The sequence below is a fragment of the Vombatus ursinus genome, unplaced genomic scaffold (genome assembly GCF_900497805.2).
Source record: "Vombatus ursinus unplaced genomic scaffold, bare-nosed wombat genome assembly UNPS02004456.1, whole genome shotgun sequence".
NCBI classification, from domain to species: Eukaryota; Metazoa; Chordata; class Mammalia; order Diprotodontia; family Vombatidae; genus Vombatus; species Vombatus ursinus.
The window spans coordinates 128,803-152,603 of NW_020944234.1; the positions used below are offsets into that span (position 1 = coordinate 128,803).

The 23,801-nt window shown below is 36.0% G+C and overlaps 1 protein-coding gene across 1 annotated transcript; it reads left to right on the forward strand.

Annotated features, from left to right (window-relative positions):
• Window positions 1-6,969: 6,969 nt before the first annotated feature.
• On the forward strand, window positions 6,970-7,917 carry LOC114023948 (olfactory receptor 56A3-like). Its single transcript, XM_027836728.1, has one exon. It carries the CDS (start codon window positions 6,973-6,975, stop codon window positions 7,915-7,917), a length of 945 nt encoding a protein of 314 aa, XP_027692529.1. The 5' UTR covers window positions 6,970-6,972.
• Window positions 7,918-23,801: the final 15,884 nt, after the last annotated feature.

Here is a 23,801-nt window from a genome sequence, read left to right on the forward strand (position 1 = left end):
TACAAATAACAACCCTGGGAGGTAAGTATTACTATTATCCCTATTTTGAAACTGAGACAGACAGAGGGGCAGAGCCAAGATGGCTGAGGGAAAGCAGTGACTTGCTAGAGTTCTCCCCAAACCCCTCCAAATACCTACAAAAAAATGGCTCTAAACAAATTCTAAAGCAGCAGAACCCACAAAAAACAGAGTAAAACAAATTTCCAGCCCAAGACAACCTGGATGGCTGATCAGAAAGGTATATTGCGCTGGGCTGGGAGAAGAGTGCAGTTTGGCGTGGGCGCGCAGGCCACAGCAACCCTGGAGCAGGCCTCAGAGGACTGAATAGCAGCCAGCTGTGGCGGTTTTCAGACTTCTCAACCCACGAATGCCAAAGACAACTTAGAAGGTCAGCGGGAAAAGTCTGTTACTGCGGTGAGAGAAGAAGCTAGATCTCAGCCACCCCGAGGGCAGTGGCTGGCTTCTGAGCTTCTGGCCCACAGACTGAGGGGGAATCGAGTGGCTGATTAGAGGGGGATTGCAAGGATCTCTTTGCCAGGGCTGAGGCAGGAATCTCTTGCTGTGCCCATGCTTGGATCTGGGTCACAGTTCTGAGAGGTGGTCCTGGGGTGAGGAGGAACACTGGCCTGATGGAGCTTATTGTGGTGGTGGAGAGGAAACACCTCGCCCCTTATCATAGCACCTTGGAAGAAATGACACTTTTCAGGTCCCTAGAAGTATCTCTGAAAACAGCTGTACAAACCCCTAAAGCCTGGGACAGTACATTCTCCACATTGGAAACAGACTCTTACCTTAACAAAGACTCAAGTAATTGGTTGGGATCATGAGCAAGCAGAGCAAAAAAGAATCAGACTATATTATCTTACCCTGGCGACAAAGAAGATCAAAATATACAACCAGAAGAAGAAAACAAAGTCAAAGCTCCTACATCCAAAACTTCCAAGAAAAATATGAATCAGTCCCAGGCCTTGGAGGAGCTCAAAAGGGATTTTGAGAAGCAAGTAAGAGAAGTAGAGGAAAAACTGGGAAGAGAAATGAGAGTGATGCAAGAAAATCATGAAAAGCAAGTTAACAGCTTGCTAAAGGAGACCCAAAAAAATAATGAAGAAAATAACGCCTTAAAAAATAGCCTCACCCAAATGGCAAAAGAGGTCCAAAAAGCCAATGAACAGAAGAATGCCTTAAAGGGCAAAATTGGACAAATGGAAAAGGAAGTCCAAAAGCTTACTGAAGAAAATACTTCCTTAAAAATTAGAATAGAGCAATTGGAAGCTAGTGACTTTATGAAAAACCAAGACACTGTAAAACAAATCCAAAAGAATGAAAAATTAGAAAACAATGTGAAATATCTGATTGGAAAAACAACTGACGTGGAAAATAGATCCAGGAGAGAGAATTTAAAAATTATTGTACTATCTGAAAGCCATGATCAAAACAAGAGCCTAGATATCATCTTTCAAGAAATGATCAAGGAAACCTGCCCTAATATTTTAGAACCAGAGGGTGAAATAGAAATTGAAAGAATCCACCAATCACTTCCTGAAAGAGATCCCCAAAGGAAAACTCCTAGGAATATTGTAGCCAAATTCCAGAGTTCCCAGGTCAAGGAGAAAATATTACAAGCATCCAGAAAGAAATAATTCAAGTATTGTGGAAACACAATCAGGATAACATAAGATTTAGCTGCTTCTACATTAAGGGACTGCAGGGCATGGAATATAATATTCCAGAGGGCAAAGGAATTAGGATTACAACCAAGAATCACCTACCCAGACAGAGGTTAAGTGACTTGTTAAGTAAAATAGGTAGTAAGTGTCTGAGGCTAGACTTGAAATCAGGTCTTCTTGACTTCAGACCCAGCACCCTATCTGAAGTTTGAGTTAGCTGTCATAGTTTAAGAAAGACATTGATGAGCTAGGGAATGTCCAGAGTGGGGACAACTAGGATAGTGAGGGACCTTGTGACTCAACATATGGAGATGTTGAAGGAATTGGACATGTTAAGTCTGAAGAAAGGAAGGTATGGGGGTGGCATGATAGCTATCTTCAAGCATTTGAAAGACTGTCCCATGGAGGAGGGATTAGTTTTATTCTACTTGGCCTCAGAGGGTAAAAGTTGAAAAAAGGTAAAATTGCACTTGATAAGACAAATCAAATCTCCTAACTATGCCATGCTTTTTAGGTACCATGTGCCCCCAACAGCATCCCTCATCTTGCATGAAGAAGACAACAAAAAATCCACTCATTTGAATGATTAATTGGAGCTTCCCACTTCAGAAGAAACCTTGGAGTCAGGAGCCCTGGAACTCTCTAGAGCCAGTCTGGAAGCCATCCCCCTCAGGGGCTGTAGCTGCAATTTAAAATCTCCCTTCTCAGGGTTAAAAACTGTGGGGCTCAGACAGAAAAAGACATAGAGTTATCTCTGAATCAAGCTGGGTGAATCATCCTCCTTGGTTTCTATCCCTCTGTCCTTAGGAAATATTGACGTGTCAAGACACCTTATTCTTTATTATTTAGATAGCCATATGGATGAGGGTGGGATTAGGGTGACTAAAAGGTGGACACAAAATGATGCAATTTAGGATGTCATTTAGCAAAGGACACCAGATAGACAATTTTCTCCTATGTCAGGAAAAAATTGCACTCCTTTAATGTCAAATTGAAGACCATCTGCCTGGGTTAGGTCTGGTTTGGTATCATGAAAGGAGAAGAGTGAAGTGGTTAGCTCTGTGAAGATGCTTTAACTCTCCTTCATTTCTCCTATTGACTCCTATTCCAATTCTCTCTCCTTTTTTTCTCAAGTCTTCTCTTTTTCCTTCTCTTCTCTCATATTCTCTTCTTCTCTTCTCTTTTCAATCCATGGATATGATGTCTCTCTGCTTGGAAAGTATTTACCTTTTTTATCTTCAGCTCCTAAAACAGTGCCTTGCACATAGAAAGAACTTAATATGTGCCTCATAAAGTGAATTAAATTGAAATGAATTGAAATAGCATCTCATCAAACTGCACAAAAAAGTTAGACCATAGAATATTTCTTTGGTGACAAAGATCAAATCACACAACCAGAAGAAGACAACAAAGTCAAAATTCCTACATCCAAAGCCTCCAAGAAAAATATGAATTGGTCCCAGGCCATGGAAGAGCTCAAAAAGAATTTTGAGAAGCAAGTAAGAGAGGTAAAGGAAAAACTGGGAAGAGAAATGAGATTGATGCAAGAAAATCACAAAAAACAAGTCAACAGCTTAGTAAAGGAAACCCAAAAATACTGAAGAAATAGCATATCATGCTCTTCCTTCTTGCCCTTTATTGTCCTTTTCTCTCCTTTATATCCTCTCCCTTTTTTCTTTACCTTTCAGTTCTTGCTTCTTCTCTTTCTTCATGAATTTTCTCTTCTTCCTATTTTTATTTGTTTTCCTCTTTTCTTTCTACACCATTTCCTGTCCTTTCACTCTTTCCATTCTCCCTCACTTGACCTATTTTCAATTCAACCTACCCTCACACTACAGTCAGCACTTCATGAAAACCTCTTCTACCAAGTCATTCCCCAGTCCTTTAAATCACCACATAGTCCAGAGCCCTCAAATATACCACTTCTCTTCCTAGTCTCCCCCCCTCCCTCTAGTTTATTATTTGTCTTTAATTTTACATCTCTATATGCCTAACTCTTGTCTCGATCTCTCTGTCTCATTTTCATTTCTTTTTACTGTTTTGTTTTCTGTCTCTTGAGGGCAATCCACACAATCTGACATATTCTACACTTCTGTCACCCTATAGAGAGGACCAATGCAAGGTTTTCAAGCATCGTATGCCCTGGGCCAGATTCTGTTTATAATGAAGAAGACAGAGATCATTCATACTATGTGATTTTTTGGTTTAATTATGGGCAAATGTGCAAAAATCAGCTGTCTAGTTAAGTTACTAAGTTGAAAGAATCACAAGTCAGAGAAAATGAAGAGGGTAAATAGCATGCAGAAAGATCCTGTCTCCATGTGATGTGAGAATTAGTTGAAGAAAATGATCAAGTTTAGTCTGGAGAAGAGAAAGCTCATAAGGGACACAATAGATGTGTTCAAGTATTTGAAGAGCTTTCATGTGGAGAATAGATTGGACTTGTTCTGTTGGATGTTTGAAGGGCAAAACCAGAAGCAATGGACAGAAGTTGAATAGAGGCAAATTTATGCTTCACATCAGGAAAATCTCTAAAATTTAGAGTTATCAGAAAGGGAAATAACTTGCCTTAACAGGTGAAAGTTCCCTCTCCTTGGAGGTCCTTAAATAGAAGCTGCACAATCACTTGCCATATATATTACAGAGGGAATTCCTTTGGCATATGAGTTGGACTAGATGGCTTACTAAAGTCCCTTCCAATTCTCAGATTCAGTTACTCTGACATTTATAAGCTTAGCTGGTCCCAATTCTCTTTAGGTTGACAGGCACAACTTGGAGGAAACATGAGGACATTTATAGAATGGCATAAGGGGTCAATGTGCTCTTTTGTAACTTAATAGGCTTTGGTCAAAATCCCTCTCAGCCAGTGTCTTTCCAGTGAAGAGTCATAGAGCATTTAGTCTGTATTAATACTGAAGCTATTCCATCTCCATGAGCATTTTGGTTGCCCTCATATCTTAGCCTCTCCATGGATCCAATATGTGTCTTTTATGAATTGTAGTGATAAAAAATCAAAACCAAGTGTCCTCAGTTTCAGTTCTTTGGTCATCAGTTTCCTCATGTACAAAATGAAGGGATTGGAAGAGATGATCTCCTTCCCCTCTGCAAATCCTATGACATCCAACTGTACAAAATATTTCAGTTGGGAAGGAAGGATACTGTTTTCAGATTATGATTATGGGTATGTTGTAGCTAGCTTCAGTGTGAGCATTACATCTTGTAAACAGGTAAAATAAGACTTAATTTATGATTACTCTAGACTTAAGAAAATAATGGAGAAAATTTTAATGCTGCAGATTAAACTTAATTTTGTCAATCATACTTTTTTTCTGGAGAGGTGATTGTTAAATATTTACTTATACACCCCTGATTGGGACTTGAAATACTTCTTAATAATAATGATGATGATGATGTTAAGGATGATCTTGGGGATAAACATATGTACAATGTCTTCAGAAAACAATTTGTTTCCATCATTTTATTTATTTCCATCATTTAGTAAACATGATACTCCCCCTTATTTGCATTTCCAGCTTTCATACTTTATTCCTTCTTACACACTGGATGTTCCAGACAAACTGACCTCCTTGAAGCTCCTCACACACAATGATCCATGTCCAGTAGCCTGCCTCTTACCTCCTTGCCTTTCTATAAGCTGTTCTCCATAATAGGCACTTTCTCCCTTTTCACTCTGCCTTTTGGGAACTTCAGCTCATGCCACATTTGTGAGTATCATGTGTCTGAGGTCAGATTTGAACTAAGGTCCTCCTGATTCCAGTTGGTACCTAGGGATATACTAGCTCTTCCAGAACAGGTATTTGGAACTGTCTCTTGCTATGTCCTCATTTACATTTTTTAAATTCCTTTTGTTTCATGTTTTCCAGTCTAAAGATCATATTCCTTTGGAGGAAAAATAAAACAGATACATGAGTTGAGTATTTCTGCCTTCTTTCTGTCATCTGTTGATTGATCCATTCAACCTGAGCTATAGTACTATATCATTTCTAATCTTCATTTTACCCACAAAAGAGCTAATAAAGGATTTTTTGCAGCATTTTGCAGCTATTGAAATATATTCTGGTTAATAATCTAACCTTTCTCACATTATTTTGTCAAGAATTTGCTATTCTTATATTTGTTTGAAGGTCCTTACCCTTTTTCCATCTTTAGTAGATTACATGTGTATATATATATACATATATGTATATATTTGCATGTTATATACAACATGGTAAATTGTTTCCCTGTGTATCCATATTGATTTCTTTAGATAGAGCCCCTTTAGTTTTTTCCATTAATATATTCTATATTTGTGATCAAAATATCTTTACTGAGAGTCTTCTATTCCCCTTATATTCAACTAACCCTATTCTGTAGAATTCTTGACCTTGAACAGAACAGTACTGATATGTTCTCTGAATTCTTTGAAATGTATTTCCCCCAAATCTCTAGAACATGTCAGACTATACTGTATATTACTACAGAACCACAGATTCATAGATTCTCAGAAGTGGAGGAAGCCTCAGAGGTAATCTAGTTCAACTTACGCTTAAGTAGAAAACACTCCTATAATCAGTGTCCAAAAATAAAGAACTCATCCCTTCCCAACCACTCTCAAGGCAACCCAGTTCACTTTTTTTTCTTTTAGCATTTTTCAATTGTTAGAAAGCTCTTCCTTATGTAGAGTCTAAATCTGCCTGTCTGATTCATTATATTGTCTCCATTATTTATTATGAACTACAAGATAAAATATTCATTTTCTCCATGGATTCATGTCATTTATACTTTGGCAACTATTTTTTTCCCATATCAGTGAAAATCAGGCCCAGTTACACCATTCTGCCTATTGTTTTTTATCCTTGTTAAGATTCCTTATTATACTTGTCTAAAGATGAACATTTCTGTAGATAAAGTTCCATTGGAAATAAACTTATATTTTGACCCACTTGGAATTGTAGAAAGTAGTTCTATACATGATAGGAAATAGCACTGACAACTACATTTCAAACTAACTTTAAAATTCTTGAGTTGATGTCATGTGGTCATAATAATGTATAACTCTACAGTCTGTCAAACTGACCTAAAACTGTTTGGGTACTTTCCACTTTTGGTCTAACATCTTAGACGTGTGTAGGCTCAGAAAAACAATTACTCAGGCACAGGAAGAGTTAGCTGATGTGACTGAAGAGGGACAAGAGACCAGATAAATTAAATGATAATCCTGAGGACTGATTGCAGAATTAACAATTTCCTTCTTCTTTCATTTCCCCAAAGGACAAGGGTCTATCCCACCAGGGCTAATGCCATGATACTTTACAATGGGTCTTCCTCCACTGAGGTCTCTGAGTTCCTCGTGAACTGTTTTGTCAGATCTCCAAGTTGGCAGCACTCACTCTCTCTGCCCTTAAGCCTGCTTTTCCTCCTGGGCATGGGTGCCAACGCCACCCTCCTAATCACCATTAGGCTGGAAGCATCTTTGCATGAGCCCATGTACTACTTGCTCAGCATCCTCTCCACACTGGATATAGTGCTCTGTCTCACTGTCATCCCCAAAGTCCTGCTTGTCTTTTGGTTTGACCTCAGACTCATCAGTTTCTCTGCCTGCTTCCTCCAAATGTTCATCATGAACAACTTTCTCCCCATGGAATCTTGCATCTTCTTAGTAATGGCGTATGACTGCTATGTGGCCATATGCCACCCCCTGCACTACCCATCTATCATCACTGATAAATTTGTGGTCAAAGCTAGCATCTTTACTGTGACATGGAACACCCTCCTCACTACTCCAATTCCTATCCTTTCTGCCCAGCTCCATTACTGTGGGAATAACATCATCGAGAATTGTATTTGTGCCAACCTGTCAGTCTCCAAGCTCTCCTGTGACAATGTTATTCTCAATAAGATCTACCAATTAATTGTAGCCTGGACTCTGCTGGGCTCTGATCTTATCCTTATTTTCCTCTTCTATTCCTTCATTCTGAGAGCTGTGATGAAACTTAAGGCTAAAGGGGCTGCTGCCAAGGCCCTGAGCACATGTGGTTCCCACTTTAACCTCATTCTCTTCTTTAGCACCATCCTTCTGCTTTTCATCTTTACTGACATGGCCAAGAAAAAGGCTTCCCATGATGTTCCTGTCCTACTCAACATCCTCCACCATGTAATCCCTGCTGCCCTTAACCCCATTGTCTATGGGGTGAGAACAAAGGAAATTAAACAAGAAATCTGGAGGTTACTGAGGAAGGGGCAATGAAATGCATCTAACAGCAGGCTTCTGCCACTCAATTGGGATTGAATGCCTGGAGACTTGATAGTGAGATGGAAACCCTAGGCTCAATTCTATTTTACAGTACCTTATAAATGACAGTAAGGACTGACAGAAACTCCTCTCACTGAAGACAGGTCAAGCCAGTTCCCATAAGAAGGAATATCATGAATAACATATTTCTCCTTTCCCCAATCATTGTCAACACTACAGCTATTTCAAGGTCCTTGTGTCTCCTAAAGATTTACCTAATGAGATCTGCAAAGATGGGGAAAGGATTAACACAACTACACAAGGTCCTGATTCCAGTTACATAAGGCCAAAGGCTACAGGAAGATTTCTGAAAAATCACATCTCTTAGAATTAGTTAGAAACTAATTCATCTGGCTATAAATTACCAAGTCTTTTTAGTATTAGACAAATTTCCCCAGAAATGAAAGTTAATGATAGAATGGATTCAAAGCTGGTTGTAAACTTGATGTTGCTGTTAGGAAACCATGGAAAGATCCCTACTTATATGTGCTGACTTAGGGCATCCTGCTCACAGATGGGACCTGAGAGGTCCAAATAAAGTCAAGACTTTCAAACATCTTGTATTGTAGTTATCTATTTCATACTTTATTCTCCTCTTAGACTGTGAGCTCTATGTGGGCAGGAATCCTGTCTTATCTAAATTTTGCTGTCTCTCCTAGGAGTCCAGCACAGTACTTTGTGCATACACTTAACATATTTGTTGAATGAATGAAAAATGAGTGGGTTCCACTGATTCCACTTACTCTTTTCCCATCAATTGGGATATGGCAATCTCCGAGATTTTTCTAAACCATTATGTCCTTACCCATAAGCTATCAGTTGTAGGATAGTTCTGTTGCCTATATCTGCTAGGTATATAGAATCACAGCTATGTATCTATGAAATAGAAACAACACCATTGTAGTCATTTTTTAAATGTATGCATTTTAAAACTATTCAGCAAAAATGCTCAGGGTTTTTTTTTAAATAGGAAAAAATGTCAGCTAAGGACCATATTGCCTTTTAGAAGCTGGTGGCTTCTAATCAGCAATCTTGCCTTGGAGTCTCAGTTTGAGATTTGGTAACTGTCTCTAACCACAGAAATTGGAGGGAGATCATTATTGGATGGTTCCCAGTTGAGGTTGTATGATTATTTGCCAGGGATATTGTGCCTCCAAGATGTCTTTAAGATTTCAGTTCTGTACCCCCAGAAAAATAAGACTAGAAAGCCAAGAATGAGAAGTTTTTACTATGCTAGGGATGAGGAATTGCAGACTCTGTACAAATACTGAAGAGGCATAAAAAGAATATTTAAGACCCATTTATAAAAAGAGAGATTCTCTTCCTCAAGGTCCTGGATAGGTAGAAGAGCTGCACTTTCTAGCATTCAAAAGGCTTTGACCCTGCAAAGTGACCTTGAAGAACAAGTAAAATTAAGCTCATAGTTTTTAATTATAGTATAGAGATCCAGAAAGGGCCTTAGTGGTCATCTAGTCTAATCTCCTCAGTTTACCAATGAAGAAGATGAAATCCAGAGAAGTTGAGAGATTTAGGTCTGGGAAGAAATGAGTAGCAGAGTTGAGATCAGAACCTAGGTCCTTTGTTTTGAGGACAGTTCTTTTTCCATTATATACAAGTGGCATAGATAAGAGACAACATCAAATGCCTCTCCATAAGCACATAAATACAACTTTCTTGGTCAAAATAAAGGAATACTTTGCATTGATTTATCTTTTAACCTTACCTTTTTTCCACCTGATTTTCCCTCTGTTTCTCCCTTCCTGGGCTTTGTTCTCTGTTCCAACAGATGGCACTATGAGACAGATATGCAAAAGCAGACATAGAGGACCCAGAACTTCCAAACTTCACTGCTAGCATAATGACCATGACCTTCTGGGCCTCTCAAGTTTTCAACAAGGTAATAACCCTACCAGATATGTTGTGTTCAGTCTGGGACACTACATTTTTAAAAAGTCATTGAAAAGCAGAAATAAGTCCCAAGGAAAGTGACCAGAAGGTTAAGGCCATTGCAAGTGATGTCATAAGAATATGATCAAAAGAACTTGCAATGCTTACCTTGGGGGAAAATACACTTAAAAAGGAAGGGAAGGAGAGATTATTATCTTAAAAATGTGAAGTGTTATTTTCAGGAAAAAAGGATTATCTTGCTTGGTCCTCAAGAACAAAATTAAGATCAATGGGAAGAAGTTATGAGACAGTCTATTAAAGCCAAACATAAGTAATATCTTCCTAGCAATTAGAGTAACTCCCCAAAAGAAAAAAAGAATGGATTATGCCAGGAGGTAATGTGATTTGCATCAATCAAAGGACTTAAGTGAATGTTGGATGATGACTTGTTAGGAATGCTTTGGAAGGTTTTCATCCTTCATAATCAATCATATCATTCACCTGCTCAAAAACTTCCAGTAGCTCCCAAAATTCTATCAAATAAAATACGAACAGCTTGACCTGACTTTCTAGACTTTCACAACATGATTCTATTCTACTATTTTATCCTTAATTCATGACATTCCCCTTACATGTTCTATCTACTGCAAAACTGAATATTGTCTATGCCCTGCAGTCTCCTGCTTCCATGTAATAGGCACAACGCATCCTACACTTAGAACTACCTCTATTCCTGTATCTACTTCTTTATATTCTTCTTTCCCTAGGTTAGGTTTCATCCTTTCTTGACACCTTTTCTGATTCTTAAAGATATTAATTGATATTTCCCTCCTTGAATTTCTTTGAACATTCTTTTTTACTTTTCCTCCAAATTCAGTCATTTTTCCACTTAAAAAATATTGAGTGTCCTTATCTCTCCCAGGCTGGGAGTTTAAGGGGTACTCATGAGGCTTGATCCCACTACTGATCAGCACATATGCACTGAATGTCATACCATCTAAATAGCTAAAGGAAAAGTTAAACAAGTGAGATGTAGAAAAGGACAATAAAACTAAAATAGTGAGAGGATTTAATACACTTTGAGAGAGATAAATCTAAGAAAAAAATAACAAGAAAGAATTTAGGTACTTGAATAGAATTTTTGGAAAGTTAGATAAGATAACTCCCTGGTAATTATTAAATGGGAATGGAAAAGAATATTTCTAAGATGTGCATGGAAATCTTATAGAACTGACCAAATATTAGGGCATGAAAACAACATACAAATGCAGAAAACTAGTAATACTAAATATTTTATCTACTAGCTGCAGTGCAATTAAAATTATGTTTAATAAAAAATCCACTAAATAAGGGTTAAAAAATTGACTAGAGACTACATAACTTAATACTAAAGAACCTATGGTCAAAGAACAATCATAGAGATAGCAGATAACTTCATTAAAACTAATGACAACAACGAGGCAACATATGAAAATTTTGGTGATGCAGATAGAGAGCAGTACTTAATGGAAACTGTATATCTCTAAATGCTTTCATCTACAAAATAAAAAGAAAGAACAGATCAATTAACTGGTTATTCAACTAAAAAAGCTGTAGAAAGCCAACAAATCTTCAATTAAAAAACAAAATACAAATCCTAAAAAATAAAGATTTATAAAATTTAAAATAAAAAATTGAATTAATATACTAAGCAATTTTTAAACATAGAGAATTCATTAACTGATATGATTTTTTTAAAAGGGGGAAGTCACCAATATAAAAAATGTAAAAGAATTCACATCAAATGAAAAACAAATAAAGGATGTTGTTAGAAATTATTTTGTCCATTTACATGCTCATAAAACCTATGCTGTAAATGAAATGAATGACTAATTTAAAAATGTAAAATACTCAGATTAATAAACAAAAAATAAGTAATTTAAACAACCCAAATTCACAAAAAGATGTTAGTTATATATGAAATCCAAAAGGAAAAGGGAAGAACCAGATGGATTTATAAGCAAGTCTATTAAATATTCAAAGAAAAAAGTCCAATATTAAAAGAAATTGTTTCTAAAATTAGGAAAAGAAAAGATCATCCCAAGTTGCTTCTGTGATGCAAATATGGCCTTGAAACCTAAATGAAGGAGAGTCAAAATAGAGAAAAAAACCTTAAACCAATATCCCTAATGAACACTGATGCAAAACTTTTAAATAAAATATCAGCAAAGAGACAACAGTAATAGCACAAAGATTATACACTATGACCAAGTTGGATTAATAATAGGACCATGGAATTGTCTCATGTTAGGGAAAATATCCACATAATAGACCATATTTTTAAAAAAACAGCCAAAATAAAATTATATCTTCAGTATACGCAAAAAAGTATTTTTATATACAGCAGCCATTCCTGTAAAAAAAAAACACTAGAAAACATGAGAATTAAGACTTTTCCTTAACATAGTAAGTATTAGACAAATAAATTGAAGAACATGCAGTAAATGTAATAGGAGTAAACTAAAGTTTTTTCCAATAAGATGAGGGTAATGTCATTCTCAAAACTTTTTGATAAAGTCCTAGGGATGTTAATTATAGAAATAAAAGTAAAAGAAATTAAAGAAATAAGCATAGAAAAGGAAGGAACTGAATTATCACTTTTTGAAAATGGCTTGTACTTTGAGAACTCTAGAGAGTCAAATAACTTTAATTTAAAAATTAGCTTTAATAAATTCATAGGATGTAGTGTAGATCCATATAAATCATTCACATTTCTGTATATTACCAACAAACCAAATGAGGAGAGGTAAAAAAAAAATTAATCATTTAAAATAACTACAGAATGTATAAAATATATAGGAGTCTGCACACCAATATGTTCACAGGAGTTATATAAATAGAACTATAACTCAGTATTTAGGGAAATAAAGACATTCTTATTAGAGCAATATTAATTTGTCCTGGGTAGGCTGAGCCAATATAATAAAAAATGATGACACTACCTAAGTTACGTTATTTATTTAGTGTCCTATCAATGAAACCAGGAAAGGATCATTTTATAGAATTATAAAAATAATAATGAAATTCATTTCAAAGAATAAAAGGTCAAGAATATCAAGGAAATGTCAAATTGCCTACCATCTTAGGGAGAGGGGAGACCAAAGAGGGAGGGAGAAAATTTGGAACTCAAGATTTTTAAATGAATGTTAAAATTTGTCTTTTCATGTAATTAGAATAAGAGTATTAAAAATAAGTAAATTTCATTACATATAAAAATAAAAATGAATGTTTAAAATGGCTTTAAATGTAATTGGGGAAAAAATAAAATACTATCTTAAAAAAGAATCTTGAGGAAAATAATGGGGAAAAGGGAAGGAAGGTTTCCTAGCAGTACTAGCTCTCCAAATATACTAGGAAAAAAAGACATCAAAGCAGAAAGCTATCATTGAAATCATTTGGTACTAGTCAAAATATATAGAGGTTCAGTTTGATTCTCAACACAATATAAGAAGCAAATGAACCTAATTGCCTAGAATTTTATAAACCCAGACACTAGATACTGGAGCAAGAATTCACTATTTGACCAAAAACCTAGGAAAACTTGAAAGCAGTCTGGCAGAAATTAGGTTTAAATCAGCAGCTCACATCATATACCAAAGTAAGCCCCAAATGAATACATGACCTAACTATAAAAGATCACATCACAAATATATTAGAGGAACAAGGAAGAAATTACCTTTTAGATTTAGGGAAAGGGAAGCATTCATGACCAAACATAATATATAATGGAATACAGAAGAAAAATGGACAACTTTTATTATATTATTAAAAATGTTTCCACAAATTCAATTCAACCAAGATTAGGAAGGAACTGGTTAATTTGGAAGAAATCATTCTCTGATAAAGGATTATTTTCCAATATACATAAGTAACAGATTTAAATTTGTAAGAATGAGTCATTCTTCAAATGATAAATGGGTAAGGACAGACTCTCTTTAAGGGAAGAAATCCAAGCTACCTATAGCCACATGGGGGAGAAAATGTCCCAAGTCACTAATAATTCCAAAAAAAGCAAATTACAGGAACTCTTGAATTTCTACTTCACAGCCAGCAGAATGACAAGGTTAACACACACGCACACACACACAGAGTGGTAAATGTAGAAAGAGCTATGGAAAACAAGCCTATTCATGAATTTGTGTGATCAAGCTATTCTATAAAAACAATTTGAAACTATGCCCCAAAAGTTACTAAATTCTGCCTATACCCCCTAGAGGAAAAGGTCCTGCTTGTACAATGATATTTATAGCAACTTTTCTTGTAGTTTAAAAGAACTGAAAACTAAAGAGAAGCCCATCATTTGGGAATTGGCTAATCAAATTGTGAATATAATGGGATTCTGTTATGCTATATGGTTTCAGAGAAACTTGGAAAAATTTGTATAGACTGATGTAAAGGGAAATTAGCAGAACAAGAACAATTTGTACTAAGACAACAACATTGTAAATATGAACAGTTTCAAAAGATTTAAGAACACTGATCAACTAAGATTCCACAGGATTATTGGTGAAGAATGTTACCTGCCTCCTGACACAGAGGTGACAAATTAAATATCCAGCATAAAACACAAAATTTTGAACATGGCCAATATGAGAATTTATTTTGCTTAACTAGGCATATTTATTTAAAAGGATTTTGTTTTTATGGGAAGGGGAGAAAATTGATTCTTGGTAATTAAAAAACATAAAATTTAATTTTAAGAAAATTTTTATTACTACTTAAAAAGATAAAAGAATATGAGTAAAGAGACTAGATAAGCACAAAACTGAAAACATAGTCCAATATATGATAACCTAAAGAACATAAATTATGAGTAAATAGACTATTTGATGAGACTCCTTAAAAAACTGAAAAGCTATTTGGCAGAATTTGGGAACTGACAAATACATTACATCTTATTCCATAATAAACTCCAAATGAATATACAATCTGAACATAAATGATCACACCATTAAAAAAGAATAGAAAAGAAAGAAAATATTAGGTATCTTTCATGACTATGGCTAAAGAGGAGAATTCTTAACCAAACAAGAGATAGATGAGTCAAATGAAGTTAATAATCAATTATTAGGCACTTACTAGCTCAAGCATCATGCTAAGTTCTGGGGATACAAAAAAAAGACAAAACTATAGTCCTGCCTTCAGTGAACTGACGTTCTAATAAGGGCAATACAATATAAAAACATGGTATACAGACAAGATATATACAGCATGTCCCAAAAGTCTTAGTATCATTTTAATCTTTAGGGTTTGGGAACACCTTGTAGAATATAAATGGGAGGTAATTTCAAAAGGGAGAAACTGAGAGGGAGGGTGGACCAGGAAAAGATTGTTGCAGAAGATAGGATATGAGTTGTCTTGAAGGCAGCAAGGGAATAAAACAGATGATTTAACTACGTAATAACTACAAAAACTTTTTCTTGAACTAAATTAGAGAAAGCAGGATTAAAAGAGAAATGATACACACATTTTGGATTGTGTCTATGTGTATGTGTAAGATATATGCTATCCTTGTAGGTTAAGAGTATATGCAAATGAGATGTCTAAACATATAGATAGGTGGTTTAATCTTTCCCATTCCTATACAATGGAGACTTCAATGCCTGCTTAGAGGGAATCTGGAAACAGGGCCAAGGGGCTGAGGGTTCTTTTCTCCTCTTAGAGAAGATATTAGAATAAAATTATAGAATTATACTTATTTGCCCTTCTAAATATTGTAATTCTAGGGAGCAATTTGGGGGGACCAGTCAGCAGTCATGATTAAACTCCTACTATGTGCTAGGTTTTATGTTAAGTATTGGGATACAAGCAAAGGTAAAATAACAATCCATGCTCTCAAGGAGCTCGAAGTCTAATGGAGGAGACCAAATACAAACAGCTATGTACAGACAAGATTTAAACAGGATAAACCAGAAATAGACAGAAGAGTGATATTAGCATTAAGGATCAGGAGAGGTTTTTTGTAGAAAAAGTGTGATTTTAGCCAGGACTTGAAAGAAGTCAAAGGGGCCAAAAGCAGGAAATGAGAAGAGAGGATCAGTGAAAATGCGGAGTTGGAAGATGGAGTGTCATGTGGTAAGAACAGGAAGGAGGGCAGTATCACTGAATCTCAGAGTATGTGGTGGGGAATATGGCGTAAGAAGACTGAAAAGTAGTAAGGGGCCATGTTATGAATAGTTTTGAATGCCAAACAGAAGATTTTATATTTGATCTGGGGTGTGACAGGGTGCCAGTGGATTTCATTGGAAAAAAAGGGTGACAACATCAATTTGACAGCTAACAAGGGGCAGAACAGGGAGAGACCAACCAGCAGGCTGTTGAAATATTCCAGGTGTGAGATGATGAAAGCCTTCAACATAGTGCTGGCAGTGTCAGAGGAGAGAAGAGGGCCTATATGAAAGATTTTTGAAGGATGCAATCCTTTAAAGAGATAACAACCCAGTCTTATATCCTCAGACGTGCATCCTTCTCACTGAATATCAATTATTCAGAAGATCATTACAAAATAGCAGTAAACCCATTTATCTAAGCAGATAACAAATAGAAATTGGAATTCTACAGATTAAAATATACCAGAAAATTCAGGAAACTGAATGAATTCTTAAATGAGAAATACCTAAGATTTCACTCAACGAAGAGATGGTGATCTCACACAGACAAATTCCCCTAAATCTCGATGAAGACAAGCTGGAAATCAGAAGCGTGTTAAGATGTCAGCCTCTCCTCATATGCTTGAAAGAGAACTTTCTCTTTTTTCCTCCCTGCAGTTAGACCCAAAGAGTCTGGAACTGTGTATCTATCTCAAAGCAGCAATAAAAAATATCTCTCCTCTCCAAAGCTCTTACACCAACTTCACCCCTCATGCTGATAGCTGAGTCATTCTTTCCACCAATTAGGAGAGTGTTATGGAAAATTATACAGGCTAGAAAAATGTGGATATCCCCAAAGCCATTGCACAATGCATAAATGTGCAAAGAATATGAACAATCTGTTGTCAAAATTGCAAATTTTTGAGAATTGCAAATAAATGATAACCATATATAAGAATGTTCCAAATCACATAAGAGAAAAGCAAATCAAAAGAACCTTGAGTCTTCACCTCACACTCAGCTAATTGGTAACAAAAATGAGAATAGTCATTGCTGGAGGGGTGTGGGGAATTCAGGTATACTATTGCATTGTTGGTGGAATTGTGAATCAATATGACCTTAAGCAGTTTAGCATTTTGCAAATACAGTAGCAAAAATGTTCTTTGACCAAAGATTCCACTATTTGGCATATACTCAAGAAGGTCATTGATAAGAAGAAAATCTCTATACAAGTCAAAATATTTATAGCAGAGATTTTCATGATAGCAAAGAATTAGAAACCAAGTAAATATCCACAGAATGATGTATGAACATAGCAGAATGTTACTGTGCTATAAGAAATGATGAATGTGATAAATACAGAAAAGCATGATTCAGAATGAAATAAGAACAGCCAAAAAGAAATACATGATTATGAAAGCATTAATGGAAAGAATAACTACCACAAAACAATCAAAAGTGAAATTTTCATATTTACAAAAAATTAATATTACCACAAAGAAGAGATATTAGTAGATGCCTTTCCCTGTTCCTTTACAAAAGGTAGATGTCCATAGGTGAAACATTTTATATATTTTCATACTTTTTCAATGTGTTGATCTTTTTTTTTCTAGAACAAGAGGAAAGGAATACTGGGTGAAATTTAGATTGTGTAAAAACAAAACATACCCTTAATTTTATAAAATAAAAGCCCAGGTTACATAAGGTGCATATATGTACATGTAATATTATATGCATATATCACCAAAAGCCATTCATTAATGGACAAATTGCCAAAGGTTTTGAATCATTTTAAAAAGTTTGCAAACTACAAATATCCTCATGAAAACATGGCCAATGAGAAATATTAATTTGAACAACTCTGAAGTTTCACCTTACTCCATGTAAATCGTCAAAGATTTTTTCAAAGATAAGAACAATGTTAGAGGAGAAACAGGAAGAAAGATCTTCTAATGAACTCTTGGTAGATCTATGAAATGGTCCAACCATTCTGGACTTTGGTTTAGAATTATAAAAGAAGATTAAGTAAACTTCCATACCTTTGACCTTATGGTCATACTACAAGACACATGTAACAGGAAAGTCAAAGTCAGAAGACAAAAAAAGTGCGATGTATATACCTGTGTAGGAAACATTACAGGAGTCTGGGGCTGACCAGTCTCTATTTAGATTACTTCTCAGTCTTCTATTTGACTCATTTCCATACTTAAATTTAGTGACCTAAACTCTAAGATAATCTAGGGGTGTGTTTATATGTTAAATTATTCATTAATAACATTTCAAAATATCTCTCACTCAACTAACCTCAGAGTTAATGAACTAACTTCAGTTCATTAAATGTTATTTGTTCAACAGAGTAAAAAAAGTCTTGTTCCCAAAAGTTATCTGTCATATCTTTCTCTATAATATCTTAATTGTATAGAATCAAAGTTCCAGATGACTTCTCCTCATTTCTGAGAATACAGTCCCACATCAACAGTTGGGTAATTGAGGATAATAAAATCTCTTCATTAGAATCTCCATCTTCTCCTCAAGATAAAGTCTACCACTAGTTCATAAGTAAAGAAGATTCTTCTGTCTTCTTTTTTCTCTACCATCTCCACTCATGAACCTTATCATCTTCTCTCAAGTCATCACTTTTGACAGTTTCTTGTACAGTTATCTTTAAAATTTTTATTCATAAACAGTGCTTAAGACATTTCTAACAAGAAATGTTTTTTCTCACCTTTCTCCATGACTTATGAACAAAAATCTTCATAAAGTCCCAGAGATCAAAGGTAAACTCAACAACTCCCTGATTCCTTAAGGAGAACACTTCATAAAATGACATTTAAAACTGCAATTCCTAACTTCTTTGCTCCTACATAGTGATAGTTTCTTTAGTATCTATAAGACAGGCTTATGAAACAATGGTTACATCTGGAAATTCATAGCAGTACTCTTTGTGGAACTAAAGAATTGAACACAAAGAGGGTGTCAATAAATTTAAGAAATAGTTGAAAATATATCGTATAGCTTGGTCCAAATTGATTAACAAGAGTAATGAAACCTCCAAAGTGGTTGCATGTATTTTGTTGTTCAGTTGTTTTAGTCATATTCGACTTTTTGTGACCCCATTCGAGGTTCTGTTGGCAAAGATATTGGAATGTTTTTGACATCTCCTTCTCTAGTTTACCTTACAGATGGGGAAACTTAGGCAAACAGGGTTAAGTGACTTGCCCAGGGTTAGACAGCTAGTATCTGAGGCCAGATTTGAACTCAAGAAAATGAATCTTCCTGCCTCCAGGACTGGTACTCTATCTGCTGCAACACCTAGCTGCCCCATGTGTATTTAAATGTATTTATGTATTTAAATTTATACTATTCAAAATTATAATTATTTAAAATGTTGTAATTAATTCAAAACTATTGTAGGCTCAGTTCTAAAGCCAATACCTTCTTAGTACAGGTTTGATGATGGCACAAAATGGGGTACACATAAGTCACTGAACATTTTTTAAAAAAAAGGAGGAAGCTTACTTTGCCCTAACACAGCAAGAACATACCACAAGGAGAGAGTGGTACTTGGCTTCTCTAGAAGTGACTCCCCTTTTCTCCATCTGAATATACATCTGGTCTCAATCATCAGGATATGACATACCCATATGTAGTAGACTCAGGCACCTACCAAGTCTGAAAAGCACCAAATACATGTAGCTGGGACCCTTTATGACCCCAGACCAGGAAACTGAGTCCAATCAAGTTGCACAAGGGGAGGAAGCTGTGTCAGGTTCAAGGAAGTTGCATCAGAAAACTGCTGGTCCTAATACATAGCCTAATAGAAATACACAACGTGAATTTGAATAACATGATCACTTAGGGGATTTATTATACACACTAATCAGAACCTAGCAGGATGTGAATATAATAGAAACTTATGGTGCAATAAAAATGACAAAAATGAGAAATTCAGGGAAAAATATGAGAAAATTTGAATAAATTGATGCAGAGTGAAAAAACAGATTTAAGAGAACAATACATGCACAAACTACAACACTGTAGATTTAAAATCATCAAAAGGAAGTTAAAGTGCAATAAGAAATGATGAACAGATTTTAGAAAAACTCGGTAAGACTTGTACGAACTGATACAAAGCAAAATGAGCAGAACTAAAAAAAACATGGTATACAGTATCAGCCACATTGTGTAATGATCAACCATGAAGGACTCAATTCTTCTCAGCAACACAATGATCCAAGACAAGTACAAAGGACTCATGAAGGAAAATGCTATCCATATACAGATAAAGAACTGATGGACTCTGAATGCAGATTGAAGCACATTTTTCTCATTTACTTTATTCTTTCTCATTGTTTTTTTCCCTTTAGATCTTTCTTCTTTCATAACTGTGACTAACATGGAAATATATTTTACATGATAACACATGTATAAACTGTATCAAACTGCCTACCATTTCAGAAGAGGGGAGGAAAGGAAGGGAGGAAGAAAAATTTGGAACTCAAAATTTTGTTAAAATGGATGCTAAAATTTTTCTTGACATGTAACTGAAGAAAAAAATAAAATAATATTTCACCCCAAAAGGAAGTTAAAGTCTGCATAATGGAAAAGGCAACAAAGGTCCTAGAGAAAAGATAATAAACCATTCTTCCTTTTTCATGGAACCAATTTTTTTTTGAGTGATCCCTGTGCCATAGATTTAGAGATTCAAGCAAATTTCTCTGAGTCCTTATTCCAAAGAATTTCCCCCAGTGGATCCCTACCACTACAAGGGTAATAAAATGGAATTACAAACTCACTAAACAGAAAAAGTAGAAAAGTTAGAAAAATAGCAAAGTAAGTCAGATGCTTAGGGTTTCTAAGTACACCCTGACCCTGACCCTATGCTACCTTTTTCTACCATTACATTGAAGTTATTGAGTATGTTGATTTAGTTTGGAAAGATTTGCCAGTACTTCATAGAATTTCTCTATCTTTTATGCACCTATCATGTGTAATTATTTATGAAGAATCTGAAGGGAATTCATAATCTCCCAGGTCTTCAAGTTATAAATATCATTAATAATCATAGAATAAAAGATTTAGTACTAAAAGTAGACATATATTCCAACCCCTTCATTTTTTCTAGATGAGGAGACTAAGGCCCAGAGAGAAAATAAATGACTTACCTAAGGTCCCTAAGGTAGAAGAGCAAGAAGTCTTTTGACTTCAAGTCTAGTGTTCTTTCCATTATATGATGTAGATTAAGTCATCTCTAAAAAATCATTATAGAGATATATGACTGGAAAAGAAACTTAGTCAATTAAGTGTGAAGGATAATACATGAACAACCCACATGTTGCATTAGTACCAATATAATCTCAAGAGATACAAATGCAGGTCCATAGGGTGTTGGGTGGACCACTATTGAGATTTATGAGAGTTCTTGTGATCTGAAACACAGGAGAAAGCACTCACGTTGATGAGATCAAAGATTTATTAAAGTATAGTTATTTGGGTAAATGTATACAGTAACTACTTGATTATAAGTTCCATTCCATGAGAATAAAAGCTGCCTTATGTATGTGCATCTTATGATACTTCATTATCTGCCCAGTTGCTGAACATAGTGCTCTGCACGCAGTAGGCACTTAATACACATTTTCTGAATTGAAGCAGAGGTGGGCAATACAAATCAGATAGGGTTGGAGATGTTGCAAATATTGTCCCAGGGAAGCTGAGGTGTGTAGGGAAAAGAATATGGAGCTGGGTTGGGCCAGAATGAGGACAGTACCTGGGGCAGACACAAGACTAGCAAAAAGGACAAGACCTTGCTGGACCTTGGGGCAGAGGCTATTAAGTGTCCTGCAGAGCTTTAGTTATCTATTTAACCGCTGCAGAATCAGTGTGGAATAGTGGATGGAAAGCAGACCTCAAAGACAGGAATATCTAGATATAATTTAATTAAATTCTCAATGTCTCAAATAATTCTCAAAGACTATAAGGTGCAAAAGACTTACTGATATGCATTGACAGTAGGAACTTTCTCACCAGTAGTGCCCTTTAGCAAGGAAACTAAAGAGACACACATACACACACACACACACACACACACACACACACCCCACACACACATGTATGTATGTGTATATTATGAAAATACACATGAATAATAAAACTAACAAAACAAAGTATAAATACTGAAAAGGTTGTGGATTCTATTCCCACTGAGCATGTGTTAGACTGACAAAATAATGAGACTCTAATAGTTCTGACATTGATAAAATATGAGCCCCAATGCATATGCATCGGAGGAGCTCATTCTCCCTGAATACATCTGGGAAAGGCCTGGTTCTCATAGAGTATGTATGGGAGAAACCTAGGCAGCATTGAGAAAATGCAAGAATATAGGGGCTCCGAAGAGCTTGGAAGGCCCCAGATCCTGCAAGGTACACCTTTCTCCCTTCCTCCATTGTACGTGGAATCTACAGTATGTGGAAAGTGCAACCACCACTCAGTATGCACAGAAGGGACTCACTTTTCAGTAAGTATGCAGGAGAGGTATGAAAGCCAGTAAGACTGGGTATTAACCCAAGGATGATACTGTGCTTGTGTATGCTGAGGTATACATAGATGTGTGTGTGACAGGCTCTTAATCAGTGCTTCCTGATTGATTGATTGATTGATTGATTGGCATATACTGAGGATGTATACACCTGGTCCTTGACATGCAGTCAGGTGGGCTCTCAGTCTTAAAAGCCAGCTGTCTTTGAGAGCCACACCTTTTTTTCCTAGTGTGTCCCAGGAAGATCCCTTGGGAGTCTCCATTGCTCAGATTTCAGCTCCTGGGACCTGAGGGATTCTCTGAGTCTCCATCCATGCTCTAACTATCAGGATGGGAGGATGCCCATGGGTCTCCATTCCTTAGCTGTATATACTGTCTTTGCTTTAGGATCCTGAGAGAGGGAGTAAGCAAATAAAAGAGCTAGACCATAAGCCAAAAATCAGAGAGCATCCTCACAACTGCATTATTTACAGCTGCAAGTAACAGGTAGGCCCAAGAAGAATATCAGCTAGAAGAGTCCCTGCTAAGCGTCTCATGGAGGAAAGAGTCCCAGGTTTGCAACAAGCCTAATGAGGAGGTGGGAGGGGTCTGCTAGGGCTTATTTAATTTACTTCTTGGATCTGTCTTCTCTTCTAACCAGTCAGTCATAGAACCACTCTGGTCATAAAAATAGTCTTCACATCTGTATCACTTTATTAAGGTTTGTCAAACATTTTCATCACAACGACTTCTAAAAAGAAATCTTACAAGTATACCTCTTACAGAGGAGGAAACTGATGCCCAAGACCACATGTAAGTGTTACAAATGGGACCTTAACTCAGGACTTCTGACTTCGAGTAGGTCTCTTTTGACTACATCAGCCTCCTTCTCTCTTACAGAAATGTGTAAATGTATATTACCCACATAGCAATGTGAAAGATGGTCCCACGGTGTCTGCTGTAGCCAGACAAAACACTTACCTTCAGTTTTAGAAACAATTGAGATGGAACATTGGAGAAACTGGAAAGATTGCACTCCCATAAAGAGGAGACTGATGAATAGGAGAAACAAGAGTTTTAAAATATTTGAAGGCCCATCACATAGAAGAAGAATTATACTTTTTCTACATAGTTCCAAAGTGCGGAATAATACCAAATAGTAGAAACTTTGAGTAACCAAATTCTGACTCAAAAAGAGTAAGACATTTCTACCATTGTTGTCCAATAATGGAATGGGCTACTTCATGAGGCGGTGAGATTCTTTCTCACTAAAAGTAGTTAGTTGCTGTTGTTAAGTCTTTTTC